We start from the raw sequence: 18502 nt of genomic DNA on the forward strand, positions 1-18502 counted from the left end.
TCGGAGAGTACCGTACAGCAAACTGGTGCATGTATCGACGTTCATTTCGTTGATTACTGCACTACCTATGGTACGACTATTTCATTGCCGTTACTAATCCTGTTATCTTAATTGTTGCAATTCTACGATTCTAACGAGTGGCTCAGTATCAGTTGGTTTTCTTGTACCGTTTGCGCTCTGGTCGGAAGTGCAACGTGCTCTGATAAAGGTCATTGCTTGGTCCACCAATGAGAATAAATACTTTCGAATCGAGTTATTTTTTGGCTAGATCCAGCTGTCTGGAGAAAATGTTTCAACTTCAGACAAAATGGAAAGACAAATTGTTTTGTCTGTTCACGAAGTCTTGCCCAAAGGAACGTTCAATAGGCGCTTAGACGCAACTGAAGTAGAGCTTTTAAACTCTTTGTAGACAAACGAAGGCAGCACCTCGACCTCAACCTCGAAATATGCCATGGGAATTATTAGATGAGTGCTCTTCTCGAAGAGTCAAGATTTCAATGCATTTAGCCATAATGATATGGCCGCTTGAGAACAAACGTTTTCACTATATGAGACACGCGTATGTCAATGCTGCTTCCAAACATAGACATATCATTGCGAGTTCCTATATATGCCTTTAATATTTAGCGCTATACATGCCAGAGAAGTAAGTTGTAGTCTTTGAATTATTATTTTTAATATATTATTTTTGTAATATTTCACCGAAATATACTAATATTATGTAGAGGATAAGCGTCGATTGAAGCGTAGCTGTTACTCGCTACTGAGAACTTCGTTAGGCTCCCAGGTGTCTTAACGCTTCTAAAAAAATAGACTTTGGAATAGGCTTTCCTAGCCAGGTATATTCATGTATATACACTAGAGCTCCTACTTAATGCTGCATGCTGTTTTTCCTTGTAATATATTTTCTGAAAGGGCCTGTTACGTTTATTATTAAGCCGGATGATGACACCATCTTTCATCATGGGCAAGATCAATGCTCCACCTATTCGAACGAAAAGGCATCGATGTACCAGGACCTAGGCAGTTCATGGATCCTTAAGCAGTAGTCACCCTGCTGTGATCCAGTGCACTCATAGCCCAAACTCGTTACAGACGGGTTCCCCATTTTTCGATGGATTTGATTAAGTAGAGCTGATGTCTCTAAAAACTAATAAATTAGGCCCACTAATAATAGACTGGCTTCTATTCCTTGCGCTAATGCTCTGCCATATATACCTGACAAGATATCCTTTTTGCAAAGACATCTATAGTAAACACAAGCATAGTCTTATATCGTCGCGTAGTTTTTGTTGTAATATTGATATTAATTTTTTTTTAATTGATTATTATTTCACAATTAGTAGAAGATTGTTTCAACTAAAAGATCGCTGAATTTATTGGTAGTATCTTGCGGCTTTGTTATGAATTTCGTTTATTTAACTGTAATAATACAGTATCTGTTCTGTAAGTACTCACGTACTTCAATTGAATTCTATGTTTGGCATTTGTTTTTTCATTTGAAGATAAAAGAAACCCACTCAATCGGTCGGTCGGTGTGATATATAATATATTATAAGGAATAACAAACATTTGTTTTACATAGATAGTGACTATAAATGTGCATGAATGAGAGACTGGCCTTCGACGAACTAATGCGTTTCAGGTTATGCTGAAACTGAAGCAGAAGTACCACACGATTTTACTAAACCAGCCGCTCTTCTTCAGAATCAGCTTAACATATGCTCAGTCCCTTAACTTTTCTCGCGCACAGCAATGCGTTCCGTCAGGCTACTAACTTATCGTTTGTAAGTTGTGGATAATTTACAAATTTCATTACTTTATGTACCCAAAAAAAAAGCGTTGATAGTGTTATGATCATGTACGATGTACTTCTCTGTTGATCCGTTATTAACTGATTTATTTACATCGTTGTTTCTTCTTTGGCTAGATGGTCGAATTTGTTCATATTATACGGGTTATACGATGCCAAACAACAGCCACATTTTGGAACCAAATATAGTTTATTTTCTTTGAATCCGTTTTGGTCAGGTGGTTTGTTTCGTTACATATATAACCGGACTTTCCGCTATGTTATAGATTATTTTCTTAGTCCTTTTGCTGAATTCCTAGTTTGAAGTCACGTCAATGACGAGTCGGGATCTGTTTTAGGCTAATGCAGCCCCGTTCCAGTAGCAACAACATCGTCGCTATATGGCATCGCACAATAGACGCACGAAGAATCTTGTGCCGTATTCCAAATTCGACAGTTGAGACAATACCTGCATGGAGAAAAACAGGGGAATCAGACGTCATATGAACGTTGCAGATACCTAACTCGGACATAATTTTTTCAGTATCAATTACCAAAATAAAGTATAGTCGTTCTAAAAGCCACCGTACTTTGCGTGCGTTATCTAGGCTCGTGTCTTAACCGTTCTCATTACTGGCCCTCTAGTAGTTCTCAAGACACAGATGGCGACTAAGATTTTAACTGTGGCATACGGGGAATAAACGCATCCTATGCATATGACGTACTGTATTCCTCCCAAACCGCGAAGCAATACGAGCACAAAGGGGAAACGTTGGCGCCATGTCTCTGTTACTGATTATTAGTATACACAGAATGGCGCAGGTGTCATAAATGGCCTAGTCAACTCGAAGTTGGTACGAACCATTGATTCAACACGCACTGTCATCGTCTGGCTCCGTATATAAACACAGCCTGACTGCATTGCTGTTTCTGTAGATTTAACAACTGCTAGTTACACTGTCAGACATAACACGCCAACATTGAACACCAAAGGAGGGAGAATACGTTTGAAGCTGCTCGACGAAAATCGCTCCTCAGATCGTCTATAAAAATGAATTGAGCTGGCGTACCATTTGCGGGCATCCGTTGTAAGCGAGAGCTCCTCTTTGTGTGGGGGCAAAGGTGGTGGAAGATTGTCGATGTCGATATCCAGGTCGGGACAGGGTAGCGCGCCATCTTCCACTTGCGAATAGTACACAGCTTCGGGTTCATTTCTCAGACTGATACACACCGATGCTGCCGCGTGAAGATGCGGCGGGGGTGGGGGAGGCTTCTTTCCTACTTTATTAACAATGCCTGGAAGGTAATGCGAAGATGTGCTTTGGATACATGCACGCCTAGCAAGTCTTCCAACAATGCCCCTGAACAGATCAACCTGATCCAGTCTGACGTGGTCATATACGTGTCGAAAAAAGCTACTTCATAAAGGTGAACAGCATACGGCGAGTCCAAATTTTGAGGCAGCTGGATACGACGGCTAGGTTACCTGATGGTTAATACGTAGCCTAGTAATGACAGTCGTAGTCGGCCAGCTTGCCTAGGTTTCGCCTATCATTTTTTTTGTTCTACAAATGATGTTACGGCTTGGTCAGCAGTTATTGCTTTTTAATGATAGAATTACTAAATATAATGGATAATCCACTGGAAAAAGGTATCAATTTTACTTTACGGGCACTGTTATGCTAAAGAATTGAGTTCGACTCCAAATGTATAAATAACTGGAAGTAGATTGTCTATATTAGCATTGTACCCCAATTACAATGCTTTCAGAGGAAGCACGGTAGATGCTGATAGAATATACTTAATTCATAATAATCATTGACGATAGTGAAGATGCGATATTTGCGAAGATTTATGTTGCAACTATAAATATGGGAGTGTTCTACACTATATGTAAGGCGTATACTTATTGGCCGCATATGGAAGTTCATCTTCGACGAACAGGTAAATTAACGTCTGTCTAACCAATCATTAGGGCCTAACTCCCCCTGAACGTCTGAAACACTATTTAATACCTACTGACAAAACAAATAACAAAAAAATAGAACGTACCGTAAATTGGTTCGTCTGTTACTGCTGCGGTCTGTTGGGTCGATCGTGGTGGTTCCGGATATTCAAGAATAGCATAACTAACGTACTCGTCGTATTCGTGTTCGTCATCTTCTACCACTTCAGCATATACATGTTGCGGATCCTGGACTTTTTTGTGAGCCGGAACCGGCGGCGGGTCGCAACCTTCCGCGTCATCATACAGGTGTCGTTCTTCTAAAGCAGTTCCCAGCTTGTTTTTGTTGCTTTCGGCCAAAATTCGTCTCCTACTGATAATTTTACCCTGCGGTGGTCGATCGCGACGTTCTTTTCTCGACGGAACAGCTGGGGGAGGTCGCTCGTGATCCCCACGAGGTGCCCGAGGCTGCCGGCAGGCCACGCAGCGGGTGTTTTCAGTCGTATTTATAGCGCGACAGTGGGAGCAGTGCCATTGAAGTATAGAACTAGTAGTACCCATCATAGATTGGCACGTTGAAAGCACTGTTTACTCCGGATGTTCAAATTTGGAGGTGTGCCTACCGGAGCCTTTATGCAGTTAACAGGACATTGTGCGTAGCACAACTGTTGGTCCTGATAGTTAACCGGAACGAGTTGCAAAAGGAGTCCGGCGTGAACGGCAGCTCAAATATCAATATAAACAGTTAAATAGGTTACTGGAAATCTGTGACGGTCACACCTTCAATAGTTCGAAAATTGTTTTTACGAATGACCACTAATTGCGGAAAGATACCCCGCATATCCAGTAACGGAACTTACTACCCATCTTATAAAACCTGGCGTTTACTAAACCTGAACATGAGTATCCTTCTAGAAGTCAGCAAACGAATTCGAATACTTCTTGTTTTGCAACAGGAAGAAGAACAGGTTTTCATCCAAATACAATGTACTCACCGGATTCGTGGAAGGTAAACATCCTCAGGATAGAGGATAGGCTAAGTGGTTGTGCTTGGCATGGTTATACTTGTTTAATAACCCGGCTGATTATGGATAGAAACACATGTGCAATGTGATCAGCTGTTAATGCTGCTCATTGAATTCGCAAGACCTCCGTCCGAGGCCGGGGCGCGGATCGTCGAACTCCGAGGGCCCCGCCATGTTGGTCTGAAGTCTACAGCGGGAGACGAAAGGGCGGAGACCGCGCTGCGAACTTTTGAACACTCGGAGCATAACAGAAGCCTTACGGTAACAGAAATCTGCTAACCCTGAATACTTCCACATTAAAAGAAGATAGCAGTTATAATAATATTGTCGGATTTTTTCAATTGGAACATACGGCCTCAGTCAATCAATAGATTTGCATGTAGAGTTCAATACAACGTTCACTTTATAGGTTTTTTTCTCGCTGCATAGCTTGCGCATCGATCGGATTATTTGTAGAATGAGCGTCATGTGTATCTCCTTGAATACCGTAAGCCTAATGAACCTACCATTGCACATTAATAACCATGGATGTGTTTCCCTGATCCCCAGATCAATCTGTATGTTCGCCGTATATATAAATGTATGGTTTACGCTAAGCCACCTCACAAAGGGTGGCCTAGAGTTGAGATCAGTGTATTTCGTTGTTGTAGTCATGGATAATCTAGACGCTACTAGTGACGAGTCATTTTACATCATTCTTTCGGTACTCATTAAGTTTGGGAAGCTGTCTCTCGATCGGTTTATCCTACTATAGCAGATATCATAATCGGTGATATATATCAAATTTATTTACTTAGTGGAAGTATTATGTACGCTGTCCGACGAGGGCTTTGGACAACGGCGAAGAGCCTCGTTCTTAGCTCGATGAGGGCTCTATACAGTTTTATTTTATGAATGATCATTTTTCATGAAACCGTTCGCTAGAATTACTGACGAGTTTGTTTTCTTGAAAATACGGCTGATCTTGCTATTTCTATGTATTTCTCTAGGATGTCGTTGGGCTTTGTCATATTGTGAAACTCACTTTAGCCCTAGTTAAATCTCGTTAGCAAAGCAAGCTTATTTGTTTTGAACTTATTATTATATCTATTATTAGACATAATTTTTTTACCATTTTTCAATGTTGTTAGTTAATAATAACTATTGACTCAAGCGAGTAAGCTTCAGCCGATAACTATATATGTATCTAATACTTTGACTAGATTAGTTTCAATTGTATGATCCTTGCCAATTGGTTGATGCCTTAGTGATACTAATAGCATTTGGATCCGTGTTGAAGTTTTCCTTCTGAGCTTGAGCGTCGCATAAAGGATAGGTGATAATACTATTATTAAATATTATTCGCTTCCCTTAGAGAGAGAGAGAGAGAGAGAGTTTTCTGACGTTTACAAAGGTCTCGAACCGTATCAGAGTTTGCTATATATGTTTATTATTGAAATTTTGTGGATATCGATGTTTATAAGATCATCTTGTGTTTTTCAAAGTCTGCTCCTCTGGGAAGAAATCGAAAGCTTCGAACGTGAGACACTTCATAGAGCTAGCTTACTAGTTGATATCTAAGCTTTAGATGGTACGATTGGAGGTAAACGTACAGTTCACTGTTTCTTGATTAACGGTAAATAATCCTCCAGATATCAGTAACTACACTAGATGCAGATGGACATATTGTGAGATTTTATGATCAGTCAAGGACCTGCCGTTAGGAACCTGACGGCATCTGATTTTATTAGTAGCCTTAGCGGAATCCTTGCAAACTATTGCAGATCTTTATGAGTTTTCTCCAGGTTTACGTATGCTTTATTGCGTTCAATACGTCGCGATCATTTGGACTTTCACGCTTGCCACAGATCTCAAATGTCTATTATAGTTCAAAAGAATTTCTCATCTACTGAAAAGGTCGGATCGAAAGTGACGGTAAAACAGTCTTCCTGGGTATGATCATTTTTGGATACTCTGTATTTGCCTACTAAAAAACTAGTCAGCGCTAAGTTATATAATGGAAATATAAAAACCATCGCAAAAAACAGGTACAAAAATTGGACGAACGATATCAAGGAGGAGAGGATAATGGGTAACTAACTCTTAGTATATGCACTTGCGGGTACTCGTTTCGTAGTAAATATCACACCGTAACGTGTCATCATCGCTTAGTGAGTAAGCCATCATGGCGGTCCTGACATTCTAAAGATTAGCCCTGGAAGTTAAATTGTAGTTGCAGGGATTTATCTGAACGCCGATACTAGCAATCACCCTTCTTTTGAGCTTTCCATTCGTGCTATTTCACATTTCTTTTGCTCAGAAAAAAAATAATAGGAAACGATTTGTTTGGCAAACTTGAGAAAAGAGATCTTTAAAATCTTGAACCTTTTAAAAATCGACCACTTTTGAACTTCAAGAATTTTCCAAAAGTTTCGAAGAAAGACTTGCGAATGTTTCATGAACTTCTAAACACTCGTATAGATTGTGCTACTTATCAAACAATCAAAATTCATATATCTCAAGATAAGTGTGGATAGATAAAGCGGCCAAATATATCAATAAATATTGTTATCGTGTTCATTTGCTCTCTGGAATCTGCCTCGAACCAGCGCGGGCAGATGAAGGACCGTTAGTTTGTCTTTATTCGTAGAATTTCGAGTGGACTTTGGATTCTCTTCCCATAGAAAACAATCGAGGTTAGTGCAGGATCTGGAAAACAACAGGACGTAAAGTATTACTAGCAGATGTCCTGCGAATATCACTTTCAGCGCTATGTTACAACGTTTCTAATATATACTAAACGAAAAAGATCATGTGCGTAATCATCCCGTTTGTAGACGGACGGAGGAAATCGTCTTTTGGACTTTGTTTTGAGCCGGTTCCAACAAATCAGTGTTGCTTTCTACATTTCACAGAATGTCCTTTCAGGTTTGTTCCAAGGTAGGACGTCGCCTTCTTCTCCCCTTAGTCTGTATCCTGTGGCGTAAACTTACGGCGTTTGTCTACCAGCGCGACTTTGAACTGGTTCACAGCAGGACACAGGTGACAAGGAAAGCGAGACAACGATGTCTGGTATTATTAGCGTTGCTTTACCACTTTCCGTTTATGGTATTATGTGGTTGGGTCTGATTCAGTGTGCTTTTATCCATTTTGTTTAGTGCTGTACGATTATCTCTGTCTGAAAAAGACAGACTTTCCTCCGTTGCTTGCTTTACTCCAACTGCTATGACCATATCATTGTTTAGATGCTAATGCTACTCAAGTCACGTAGCAGTGTCACCCCCGTATATCACTCAGGCTGTAGCGCTTCAACCGAGGATGCTGTTGTGCGTTTCGTTTGTTTTGCGGTGCTAACGTTGCCAAAAACTACAACAGAAACGTGCGGAGAGGTCGTATACATATAGGTGCGCTTGCAAGCGTGCTCTTGCTGGAACCGTTAGCATGAACTTGATGTACCCTTTTTTTTTTCTATCATATAGCACCTATGTTATTACTATGTTACTATCGGATCAGTATAACTATATAGCTTCCGCGGCGAGACTTACTCAATGCGAAGCCTTGAATGCACCATCGAGAGACTTCGATCTACAAAATATGCACGTTTTCGAAGTGGCATTATGCCTCGATCCTGACATCGGAAACTCAGATCGAATTTCCTTGTCACTGTTCGATGACATGGGCGTAGGCAACTGGGAACGAAAACAAAGGAACTATCCAAGGTGACTCGAAAATTATCGAACCATCTTGGAAAAATAACCATATAGAAAATGGTATATACTATATATAATCTGAAAAAAAGCTCCAAAATTAACACATCCTATGAAAAGATTCAAAGGACATTTATTTTATTTATAACGCTGCTGCAGTGAGGTAGCCAAGCTGTTATACCCATAATTGTCTAATAATATAGATAACTAGGAAAGTCGCAGGAACTCGACGAGAATTTTTGGAAAAATAGTATATAATAATAATAACGGTAAAAAGAGTGAGCTGTGAACGAGAACGTTGCAGGCAGACCGAATGATCACACCCAGAAGACTGATGTATGAGGGGCCTCGAATGAACCGACTGGTAGGCTATGAGGCAAGGGCCGAGAAGCATAGTCTATGGAGTTAGTAGAGTAAAACGTGAGCGGAAAGGGGAAATAGAGGAGAATTTAATGAAGAAGGAGCATGGTTAATTCGAAAGGTTAGGTTTGAAATAAAAAGATGTATTAAATGAGAGAGAATTTTCCATACGATAAAAGAAATTGAAATGAAGGTTCGAATTTGAAAAGTTTTACGTTGCGTTAATTAAGCTATGCCAGCTATGTACTGAATACAGCCGTAGGGCAGTCGTAAGTGTCCGCGTCATTACAAACTACTGGCGTGCATATAATCGACCGGGTACTCGGGAGCTTCCGAAGAGTCTTATACATCAACGTTGGTGAGAGTCAAAATCGATTTAGAGAAGCATAAGGGGCTCAAGATTGGAAGAGCTGCACGGAAGTATTAGTCAGGTGATTTATCGTATAAATCAAAGCTCCTGTTTAACACGACAGAAAAAGCAATGAAGAAAATTCTGTCGGAAAAACTTTGTTTAACAGAAACAGACACTATCAAACGCTTAGTATCGAGGAGAAATCTATGAAAGAGGCTACAAAAAGGGTGCTTAGTTTGGCATATAGGCAATATTCAAAACTCTTCAGACGGCGAACTTCTTTCTTTTAATGATGCTAGGTGTCGAGAATACAGTCAATACATCAATGCAATAGAAAATCCCGCTCTGCTTACTCTAAACACTATCGTCATATCCATACAAGAGATCACTATGGGCGAAGAGGCGACAGAGGCGGATTACTGCTCGGGTCCTACAGAGGTTGGTTTTTGGACCGGTTGTGGAATATGGGTTATGATGAAGTTCGAAGCTGCCCGGTTAACCGGACGAAATCAAGACGGTGGCGTATGCTGACGGTGTGGCTGATTGTGAGGACGCGTAATGAGGACCTTCCTTTTTTCCGTAGGAAAAAAGGGATGATATTTGGTTGTAGACACAGAACTCATTAGCGCTATGAGTGCCCCAACAAAAGTTTGCCGGGCAGGCTCCAAACTCGCAAAAGAATCGAGGTGAGAATTGGAATAATTAGAAACACACCAAAAGAGTGGTAGCTACAGCAACAGAATCTGTGGCTCTTTATGGGCGGACAGAGCTCTGGCGCCAAATACACACCTCGCTATCGGCACACAAAGCGATTACTCTACGTGAGGATATAGTCTTGAAAACGATTTCAACGAAAACAGCACTAATAATTGTAAGAATCTACCAGCAGATGAGCAGAGAAAACACTAGATGACGACTGACTTCTTGCCTCGACACAAGGATCTATTTTAAACAAATAAAGCTCGTACTGGGTTACTTAAATTCCTGACCACAGAGGACACATGCGGACTAAGTGGCTCCCAGATTTGGCGGAATGGCATGATAGATCCTTAAAAAAGGCGTCGCACTACCTTGCCCAGGTTTTTTTGCGCAATTTCAGACATACGTAGTGGGGATTATGAAAACCTTGGTTAACACCTATGATCTATGCGGCTCAGGGGATACGGACAATGTAAATATATATACATATATAGTTAGATATTCACATTCGAGCACTATACTGACTTGAGGAACCGATGAAAAAGAGTTTAGTGGTGGAGTCTTAGTTGTTTAGAAGCACTGGCCCGACACTGGTTTAGAAGCCTTAGCGAAGGATACTGTAATTGCTCTAAACAGACTTATATCATTTCTTTAGAGGCCTGTCTACGTTCGCCGGAGACTGGACTTGTCAAATAATTGTTAAATAGACAACGTGCATGGAATACAACCGGAGGGCTCGCCTCGTAGGGCGGGCCCACCGTGAAGGCTTAGCTGACTTTGCTATGTCAACCACCAATTCATACTTACGGGCAGTGATTGATCGCTTTTCCACAGCAGTCCTTATAGTATCATTGTTTTGCGAATCACAATCGCCAATGATTTAACGGACTTTGAAGTAGTACAGATGCCTTGCGAAGTTACAGCTTATAATAAGGCCCTTTGAATTCCACCTGGAAACTGTGTATCGTAAAACTTATACCTTACAATTATCTAGCACATCGCAAACTGTTCCGTCAAGCTGAGCGCCAGCCATATGCACCCCCCGGCGAATTTTGACTTTGCACCTCATCGACTTTGTAGACTACTTTGCCGCTCTGTTTAGATCGTAATGTTCGATACCAGGAGACTTATTTAAGTGTTCTGGAAGTAGATGAGCAATGAGGAAAAAGCATCATCGAGGCTGACTTTTTGATGCTCTCCAGGCTCCTTTTTGATGCGTCCAGGCTCCTCTAGGCCTTTACTCCAATGAGGTAGCGGTTCCGGATTAGATAAAAAAAAAAATGAGTAGCTAGAGAATACCGTCATTGCTGCATCCTGCTAAATGGCGCTCTTTAATAAGCACCTATAAAAAGTGGTCTAGGCTACTGCCAGCCAGACCTTCGCGATGGCAGTGAGCCGTCTGATGGGACGCTTCTAAGGCATAGAGTAAAGCATAGAGCCAGTAGTCCCCGGTGCCAATAAAAGTCAGAAGGGCCCGGGCTTACCGACCTTGTAGCGAGATATTGCAAGTATGTTAACCACTAGTGGCCGTGGTAATGACATCACTAAATAGATTTCTGGAAATTGCTGGTATCATCTCAGACGAACAGCGCAAGCTTCGACGTAATTGATCAACCATAACGGCTCTTAGGACTCTGTTGGCTGATATTAAAAATGTACTGGCGAAGGAAGCGCGGCGACTACTTGTCGTAATCGTTAACTTCAAGACGGCCTCCGACTTGATTTCAGGGAATGTCCTTTTAAGGTTCCTGGCAGCGGACGGGGTCTCCACAAATTCTGAAGCTTAGTGGCTATCTCTGATAAAAATCAGAAAAGGATCAACAGTAACGTGAGAGAACTTATCGCTCCTCATACACGAAATTTGCCTCAACTCTCTAGCGTTTTTGAAGGATCTACTAGGGAAAGTCTACGAGCCCGGAAACCTTGTGGATAATCGTGTATACCACTAAATTATTTATAGAAGTAGCCACTTGTAAGTCTAGTAAGCATTAGCTAGCCCTATGATCTCAGTGGAGCTCCGTCTAACTGTGAATTCGATGAAAACAATGGCGATGAAGTTTAGGAAAGAAAGACGGATTGTTTCCTACGACGTGCTCTCTATCACGGAATTGCTTTTCGCCTACGTAAACAATTTTCCCTACCTTAGGCTACATCTTTTCTTCCACGGCAAAAGCTTCTTGGCGGACGTCACAGGTAGATGCAGAATGGCAACAGTAGCTAGGCAACGGTAGTAGTGAAATCTTCAAGTATTTCCAGTCTCTGACCGCCGGCTATTCGACCTCAAAAACCAGTGTTTGCCTAGGGCTACATTTCCATCTCGAAAATCCAACCACTAAATCGGTTCAAAGCTGCGTGTTTTATTTATGTTTTCAGGTTCAACCATACGGCACGTTTATTTTCTCCCTTGGACATCCTTGTCCGTTAGGGACTTAAAACGATGGATATACCACCTACTGACCTTCACTAATGCCCCACTGCCTGGGAGGGCATATTCGCGGCACCAAACCCGGCTTTTACGAGTTTGAAACCTAAATATGACTGACATCGAATCGCTTGAATCGCCACATTGGAATTAGGTGCGTGTCACACGGTTTTCTACTATTAACCGTGTTCCCTTCCGCGGTCTCTATAGATTTAAAGAAACGTGTGTACCAGATAAGGGGAACAGTGTATCAGGTACCACGCCCCTCGATGTCCCCATGTGGTCTTGCTCATTCCATAATTGTTTACCAAAATCCGTTTGCGAGGCGTTGAACATTGTAGACCATTTATCTTTGCTTATCCTCACTGCCCAATCTGCGCGATCGCTACCGAACTTGGTGGACAACAAAGCTAGAGTTGGCTTAGTGCTATCCATACGGTTAGACAGAAGCTCACATACTAATCTGAGCTAGATTTAGGATACTACACGCACCTATATATAAATGGCCATTAACTATTAGTAGTATAGCCATAGCGCGGTTTCTGTGTTGAATGAGAAATTATTATATATTACGATAAAGATCATCAACAGGAGAATCTGTCTAAAATGGAAAGTACTCCAAGAGTATTCGTTCGTTGTGAAGGAAATGATGTTATTATAGCATCTACCTAGATTCATACCATATGGCACATATGCGGAAACTTATTACTGCCGTTGAATAATGTTGACTGAATCGTCACGTTAAACGTTTTATAAGCATTTGTATGAATCATTCACAAATTACGTACTGTAACAATTGAAGTTAACGGAAATTGAAGTGGCTGGCGCGACGTACATAATTAAAAAATATTTTTTGAAGTACTCGAACGTATGTGGCCAGTTGGCGTGAAACAGCTTTCAGGGTAAATGCATAAACGTCGAGCTGAAGCAAATTTGAGTGTGAAATTTTCAAATTTAAATAATTTGCTTCTTCGAAAAATAGGGCAAATGCAGCATGGTTACGTTTTACTGAGAAGAGAATTGTAGGAGCAAATTGGCATCGGGGCAAAATACGTTCACGGAATATTTCTAAACCCGAAACTCAATTATTTCAGTATATGCCTTCGTTAATTTTGGGAATAGAAGCTTTTATACACGACTAAACGACAACTAAATTGAATAAATGCCTTAATAAAATCAAGTTACTAATATAATAAACAATCTCAAATGGGCACTGTATGGAATGGCTGTAGCAACATGTTGTTACAACAACATAGCGAAATTGGGTCTCAAAGCAAGACGGATTCATAACGGCAATGTAAGTCTGCAATGTAGTAAATGCCCTACGCGGAAAATTGCCAAAGCAGATTACATTAACCTCACATAACTTTAACTTTCTCCCAGTTTATTTATAGCTTCTATATTTTTATGGTGTTTTTTAAACATGTAGATAGTGGCACAATCGAAACAATCAAGAGGCACCCAGACCATATTACGGCCTCGGGCAAATAAAGCTGTGTTTGTTAGTGTTCAATAAAATACCGAAATAATCTTAGCATTTCCAAGAACCTATTTTTATTTGGCGAAATTTTTTTTATAATAGCATCACGCTCGGCGCTCTTTAGGGTAAGAAGAAGCCTTACGTCCTGGCCCTCACTTAAACAGCTGAACACAAAAATGACCTGATATGCTAAACGAGCGAACGGCTATTATGAGGTATGCACTTCCTGAAGATACAGTCGATTTTCTTGATTTTATGTGAAGACATAAGCATTCGTATTTGAACCAAAATTTCGATTGATTACTTCGATGGTTTTTAGACGCATAGCCAGTAAAATAACCACCAGCAACAGCGACAGCCGGAAGAAAGGCCTTAGGCTACAGCCACACAGAACAGGCTTAGCCAGTTGCGTTTATTGCTATTATCCCTATTCAGTCGTTGGAACGCCATTGTAACAGCAGTCGTCAGTAGTCAGAGTTTAGGGCCGGTGGTAGGTGTGGTTGCAGCCTGTACATAGATAAATTGTTTGTTTTACCATGTCTATTCGATAGCCACCCAAGCGCATTTGATGGGCAGCAAGTTCTTTTCTCTTTCCTCACAGTCTACTTTCTACGCGCTCAAAAGTTTTGGAACTGCATTTGGCTAACGCTGATGGCAGCATACGACCGTACCCGCTCCGTTCTTTGTGACTCAATCAAGTATCGTTGGCTTTAGTTTAGCCTAAAGTGTCCCGTGGGATACGAAAAAAAAAAGAAGCAAGGAGGCGCGATGTTTTTTACTGCTAGCAGTCTCTGTTCAACAAAACAGGATTCAATTTTGAGACGCGTTCCGTCCGTTTTCTGTTTAAATAAATAAGCAATGTCTAGCGAAACTAGTATACTCTGTATACCCACAAAACTAGCCGATGATTTTCTGTGGTACATAGACATGTTTCGCGTACTGTATGTTGTACCGTATCATGTGAGCTCAATACGCCTATTGTCCATGATTTAACTATTATTGTTAATTCGAAACTTAAGCTAAACAGAAGAAAATTACGACTACGACCCTATATATATATATATATATATATATATATAGACATATATAGTTACGCCTGCCAGTACAATATGCGTCCGGATTCGCTCTTTCTAATAAATGTTTTTCCCCCACATTTGCCCTTATCTATCGGATCGTCAATAACTGCAGTAACTACAGATCGATTTTGATATATAAACATCTACTCGCAACGATTAAATAATCAACTCAATCGTGATCTGCTCTAGATGTATAGGTACAAGGAAATGTTAGAGATTGTTAGTTTGTAAATTATTCAAACAAATGACTCAAGCGCACTGCGCTGGCGTCCTTTGACCTGACTTGAAGCGTTTGAGTGCCGTACGGCTTCCACGACCGATGGTCACTTCGCTGCTTCTTCCCTTTGGGTACATCGTCTATCAGAGGGGCTTATAACAGACCAACGCTAGGTTCTCACAGCGCGAAAAGGTAAAGGAGAGGGCGCCGATCATGCACTACTAGCTACCTTGTCCTTATTCCGCAAGTCCAAAAACCGTATATCGGCCAATATGGCGGAATATCCTCGATCGGTTTCCTTGTTCCTTACTTTTAAGGACAATAAGAGCTTCTTGGATCTCGGTTGTTGGCTGACCGTACGACGAGGCTATTGGTAGGGAAAATGTTGAAAGATTGTTCTAGTCATGGTATGTAGGCGAGTGAATGCGCGAGATTCAAAGTAACGAGCCCGGGACATGCTAGCGGTCACTAACGGATTTAGTCAGCCAGGTTGGTCAGGTGAACGAGTAGCCCTAGTGGCGATGTTCAGACATCTGTCTTGTTTTAAATAGTTTCTACGACCTATAACAATGTTGAGTCCTTAGAGGTTTTTCGTGGTCTATTCTGAAAGAATGAACATAGCTAAATAATTATTTATTAATCTTAAGCATGTAAGCTCAATGTTCTGCCGCGGCATTACTTAGAAGTGTTAGTTTTCCAACCGATGCGTCTAATTACATTAGCTACTGAACTGGTTCTACATGTTTCTGTCGATTTCTGAGCAGTAGTATTCTATATATATAAATATACATGTATATAAATAATAGTATTCTAGCTATGAGCTCCAGTTGTTTCAGAAACCTCTAGAGTAATTTTAATTTATGTCTTACAAACAATCAGAAAGACAACGGTTTCATAATGAAGAGAACAGACGACTATGAGCATGACTTTTTCGAAGTTGGTTTTTAATTTAGCACTACCGAACGATCAATACGTCAATACCTTTCAGATTGATTCTCTCAATCCGCAGTCACGGCTGTCATTTTAGTTTTATTCTTTCCGTGCCTCTCTATTATCGCCTGTGCCCTATTGAAGGAGACGTTGACACACCATCTTCAGATCGATCATCTTCTTGCGGAAATAGTCGATAGACAATCATTTTTGCATGCTTACTATTCATTCAAAGATCACAGGCTGCCGATATTCGTTTAGGCCTAATATCAGGCCTCGCCTATACGTTTTGCATCTATATGATAGCGTAAATGAAAACACAAGATACTAGTATTTCACTTTATATTGTCGCACAGATCTAATATTGCGTTATGTCTCCTAGTTCTACTATGACTCATGACTCAACAGGTATTTTATTTTTAAATTGCTTTTTCTCGCATTTTCACTCCCTAAAATTATAGCGTCGCTGTCTTATGTCACCATTTAGTTATAATAGAGGTACGTAAATCTTCTTAAATAGTAGCTAGTAGAGAGAGAATCCAACAAAATCGTCGCCATTACTTTGACACGCTACGGTAATAATACCATTATTCATAACCAAAACTAGCATCAGGCTCCTTCAAAAATTCCTAGCAAATCAATTGTTTCGTTGATTCAGACCACTGGTGCTGATCAGCCTGATCCTAAGCGGTTAGGAAAAACAATAAGGCCCAATTGATTGAACAGCCTCGTTTGTGTTCCGGCTTAGCTCCACATTACGTCTCGTTCTAGCTAAGATACAGATAATATTCATTCAAAGGGTTATTTATTCGAAGAGAGCATCGCTGGCTGTAAACTTCTATTTTTTTTTTTTGTTCACTGTAAGGCAAGTTTTAGAGCTAATGCTATTGTGTCAGAGGCGCAATTATTAACAGCAATAATGAGGCATATATTAACAAGTAATAACGCAGGGTAAGGCGCGGTCATTGCAGAAGACACATGGTCACATCGTTGGACGAAGGCACCACATTGCTCTTCGGCAAAGGGAGCGCTGATTCGCTTGATATGCGTCTCGAAGAACTGGCTTGCGTTGTCTCCACAGTCGCGAGTCAGAAAGCGTTTCTTGCATCGCAGGTACTCGTCGAACGTACTGCGAACAAGGACACGTTGAAAAAAATTAAATCATATAAACATGTAGAAACACAGCAATATAAAAATTATATTTATTGATAGTAGTTTTTTCGCGAGACGTAACCGCTGGTCGTTGCCGACCAGAAGCTTGCATCGGCTGGATAAATGTCATCCAAATAAACCGGACAAGACAAGTACTGGCAAAATGCCCATTCGTATTACTTTTAACCTTAAGTGATACTCCAATGATTAGCTAATTTATGTCGGCCTTCCAGGTTCCCCTTTGGGTGACATGCACCTCCCGATAGTGCCAAAGTTAGAAAGGGACGAGAAAGAAACCTCGAAATATTTAAGGTGCTGCCATCTACAGTTGATTTACCAGCAGTTTTTTGCTAGGACTTGTTCGACGCTCTCCTGTTGTCGTTGCTGAGGTTGCCGCTGGTTATCGCTGTCTGTACCGCCGTCCTGAAATGTACTCACTTGCAAGTCATTTCGCCATTGTCTAATTATATTTGACGCCTATATATATTTGATTATTATACACGACGTCTCCGTTATGGTCTGTTTGGGTTAAGAGATCGTTGCGTGAATACCATAAATACAGTCGAGGCCAATCAACAATGTAGGCACGTTCTCTTTTTCTTTCAATGAGAAATAGTGTTCAAAACGTGTTTCTTGTGAAGGCTATACCGTCGGGGGCGCCGGTTGTTCCTGCGAAATCTGCAACACCCTTTGAAAAACACCGCCGCATTTCGCCTCGTCTTTCGTAATGTTCGCGTCACATTGAGCAAATTTCAGATACTCTGCAAAAAGTAGCAACACAAATAACAGGTAAAATAATGGAAATTAAGAGAATACATATGCACTCGAAAGCGTGCTTTTAACGAGTGTCTATAATGAAATAGCTCGAAGCTAAAATGAAATTAATACATTTTCTTAATCGATAGAGCACTGGTAGTACCAAGCAGTTCGTTCTTATGGAACGTCATTTTTACGTATTTCGGAAGGCTTGTCAGTGCTCGTCCCGATATGCGTACATTTACAAGCCCATATAGAAATTCTTACCTTGTTGAAGCTGAGGATTGCCACACAACATGGTAAGATATTGTCTTGGAGTAGCAAGCACCTGGTTAAATAGACGCGACTGCTCCTCACTGAAACACCGCGCCTGATGGTTATCGATGCAAAGAACCGTCTGTTCCCATTTCCTGTCGAAGTTATAATGTTCCAATATATAATCTTGGGCGAGACAAAGCACTTGCCCCAAATGTTTGTCTCAATTCAGTTAATATCTAGTTCAGTGAGTATAAATGTACACTAGGATGTTTCAAATAATCAAAGAAATACAGTTGGGTAAAATTTGTTGAATATACTTCGGCCGCTGAAAGAATAGCTAAAGATTACTTCA

The 18502-nt window shown here is 40.8% G+C and overlaps 2 protein-coding genes across 4 annotated transcripts in view; both read right to left on the reverse strand.

The window, feature by feature from the left end:
• Window positions 1–864: 864 nt before the first annotated feature.
• On the reverse strand, window positions 865–4947 carry LOC111271265 (uncharacterized). 2 transcript variants are annotated; one of them, XM_022851962.2, is made up of 4 exons: window positions 4733–4947; window positions 3845–4411; window positions 2863–3088; window positions 865–2261 (listed from the first exon to the last, which is right to left on the reverse strand). In XM_022851962.2, the coding sequence occupies exons 2-4, from the start codon at window positions 4299–4301 to the stop codon at window positions 2153–2155; spliced, it is 792 nt and encodes a 263-aa protein (XP_022707697.1). In that variant the 5' UTR covers window positions 4302–4411; window positions 4733–4947; the 3' UTR covers window positions 865–2152. The 2 variants fall into 2 exon arrangements, with proteins under 2 accessions (XP_022707697.1, XP_022707696.1); XM_022851961.2 differs by having other exon boundaries at window positions 3845–4461.
• An 11365-nt stretch (window positions 4948–16312) lies between these two features.
• LOC111271264 (uncharacterized) overlaps window positions 16313–18502 on the reverse strand; it is a 34676-nt gene continuing 32486 nt past the window's right edge. For both annotated transcript variants that reach the window (XM_022851958.2, XM_022851960.2), the window contains exons 3-6: window positions 18160–18302; window positions 17785–17897; window positions 17474–17559; window positions 16313–17113 (exon numbers count right to left, since the gene is read on the reverse strand). In XM_022851958.2, the coding sequence (XP_022707693.1) occupies window positions 16840–17113; window positions 17474–17559; window positions 17785–17897; window positions 18160–18302 (616 nt within the window). In that variant the 3' untranslated portion in view covers window positions 16313–16839. The remainder of the gene's footprint in view (window positions 17114–17473; window positions 17560–17784; window positions 17898–18159; window positions 18303–18502) is intronic.

This window comes from Varroa jacobsoni, unplaced genomic scaffold (genome assembly GCF_002532875.2).
Source record: "Varroa jacobsoni isolate VJ856 unplaced genomic scaffold, vjacob_1.0 contig00460, whole genome shotgun sequence".
Classification (NCBI taxonomy): Eukaryota; Metazoa; Arthropoda; class Arachnida; order Mesostigmata; family Varroidae; genus Varroa; species Varroa jacobsoni.

What these genes read in the sequence shown, in the direction of transcription:
- LOC111271265 (XM_022851962.2), bottom strand. Translation starts at nt 4,301, where the DNA reads ATGATGGGTACTACTAGTTCTATACTTCAATGGCACTGCTCCCACTGT. An exon ending in AACAGACGAACCAATTTACG is followed by an intron (nt 3,089 to 3,844) that starts GTACGTTCTATT and finishes ATTACCTTCCAG; the next exon opens with GCATTGTTAATAAAGTAGGA. An exon ending in ACAACGGATGCCCGCAAATG is followed by an intron (nt 2,262 to 2,862) that starts GTACGCCAGCTC and finishes TTCTCCATGCAG; the next exon opens with GTATTGTCTCAACTGTCGAA.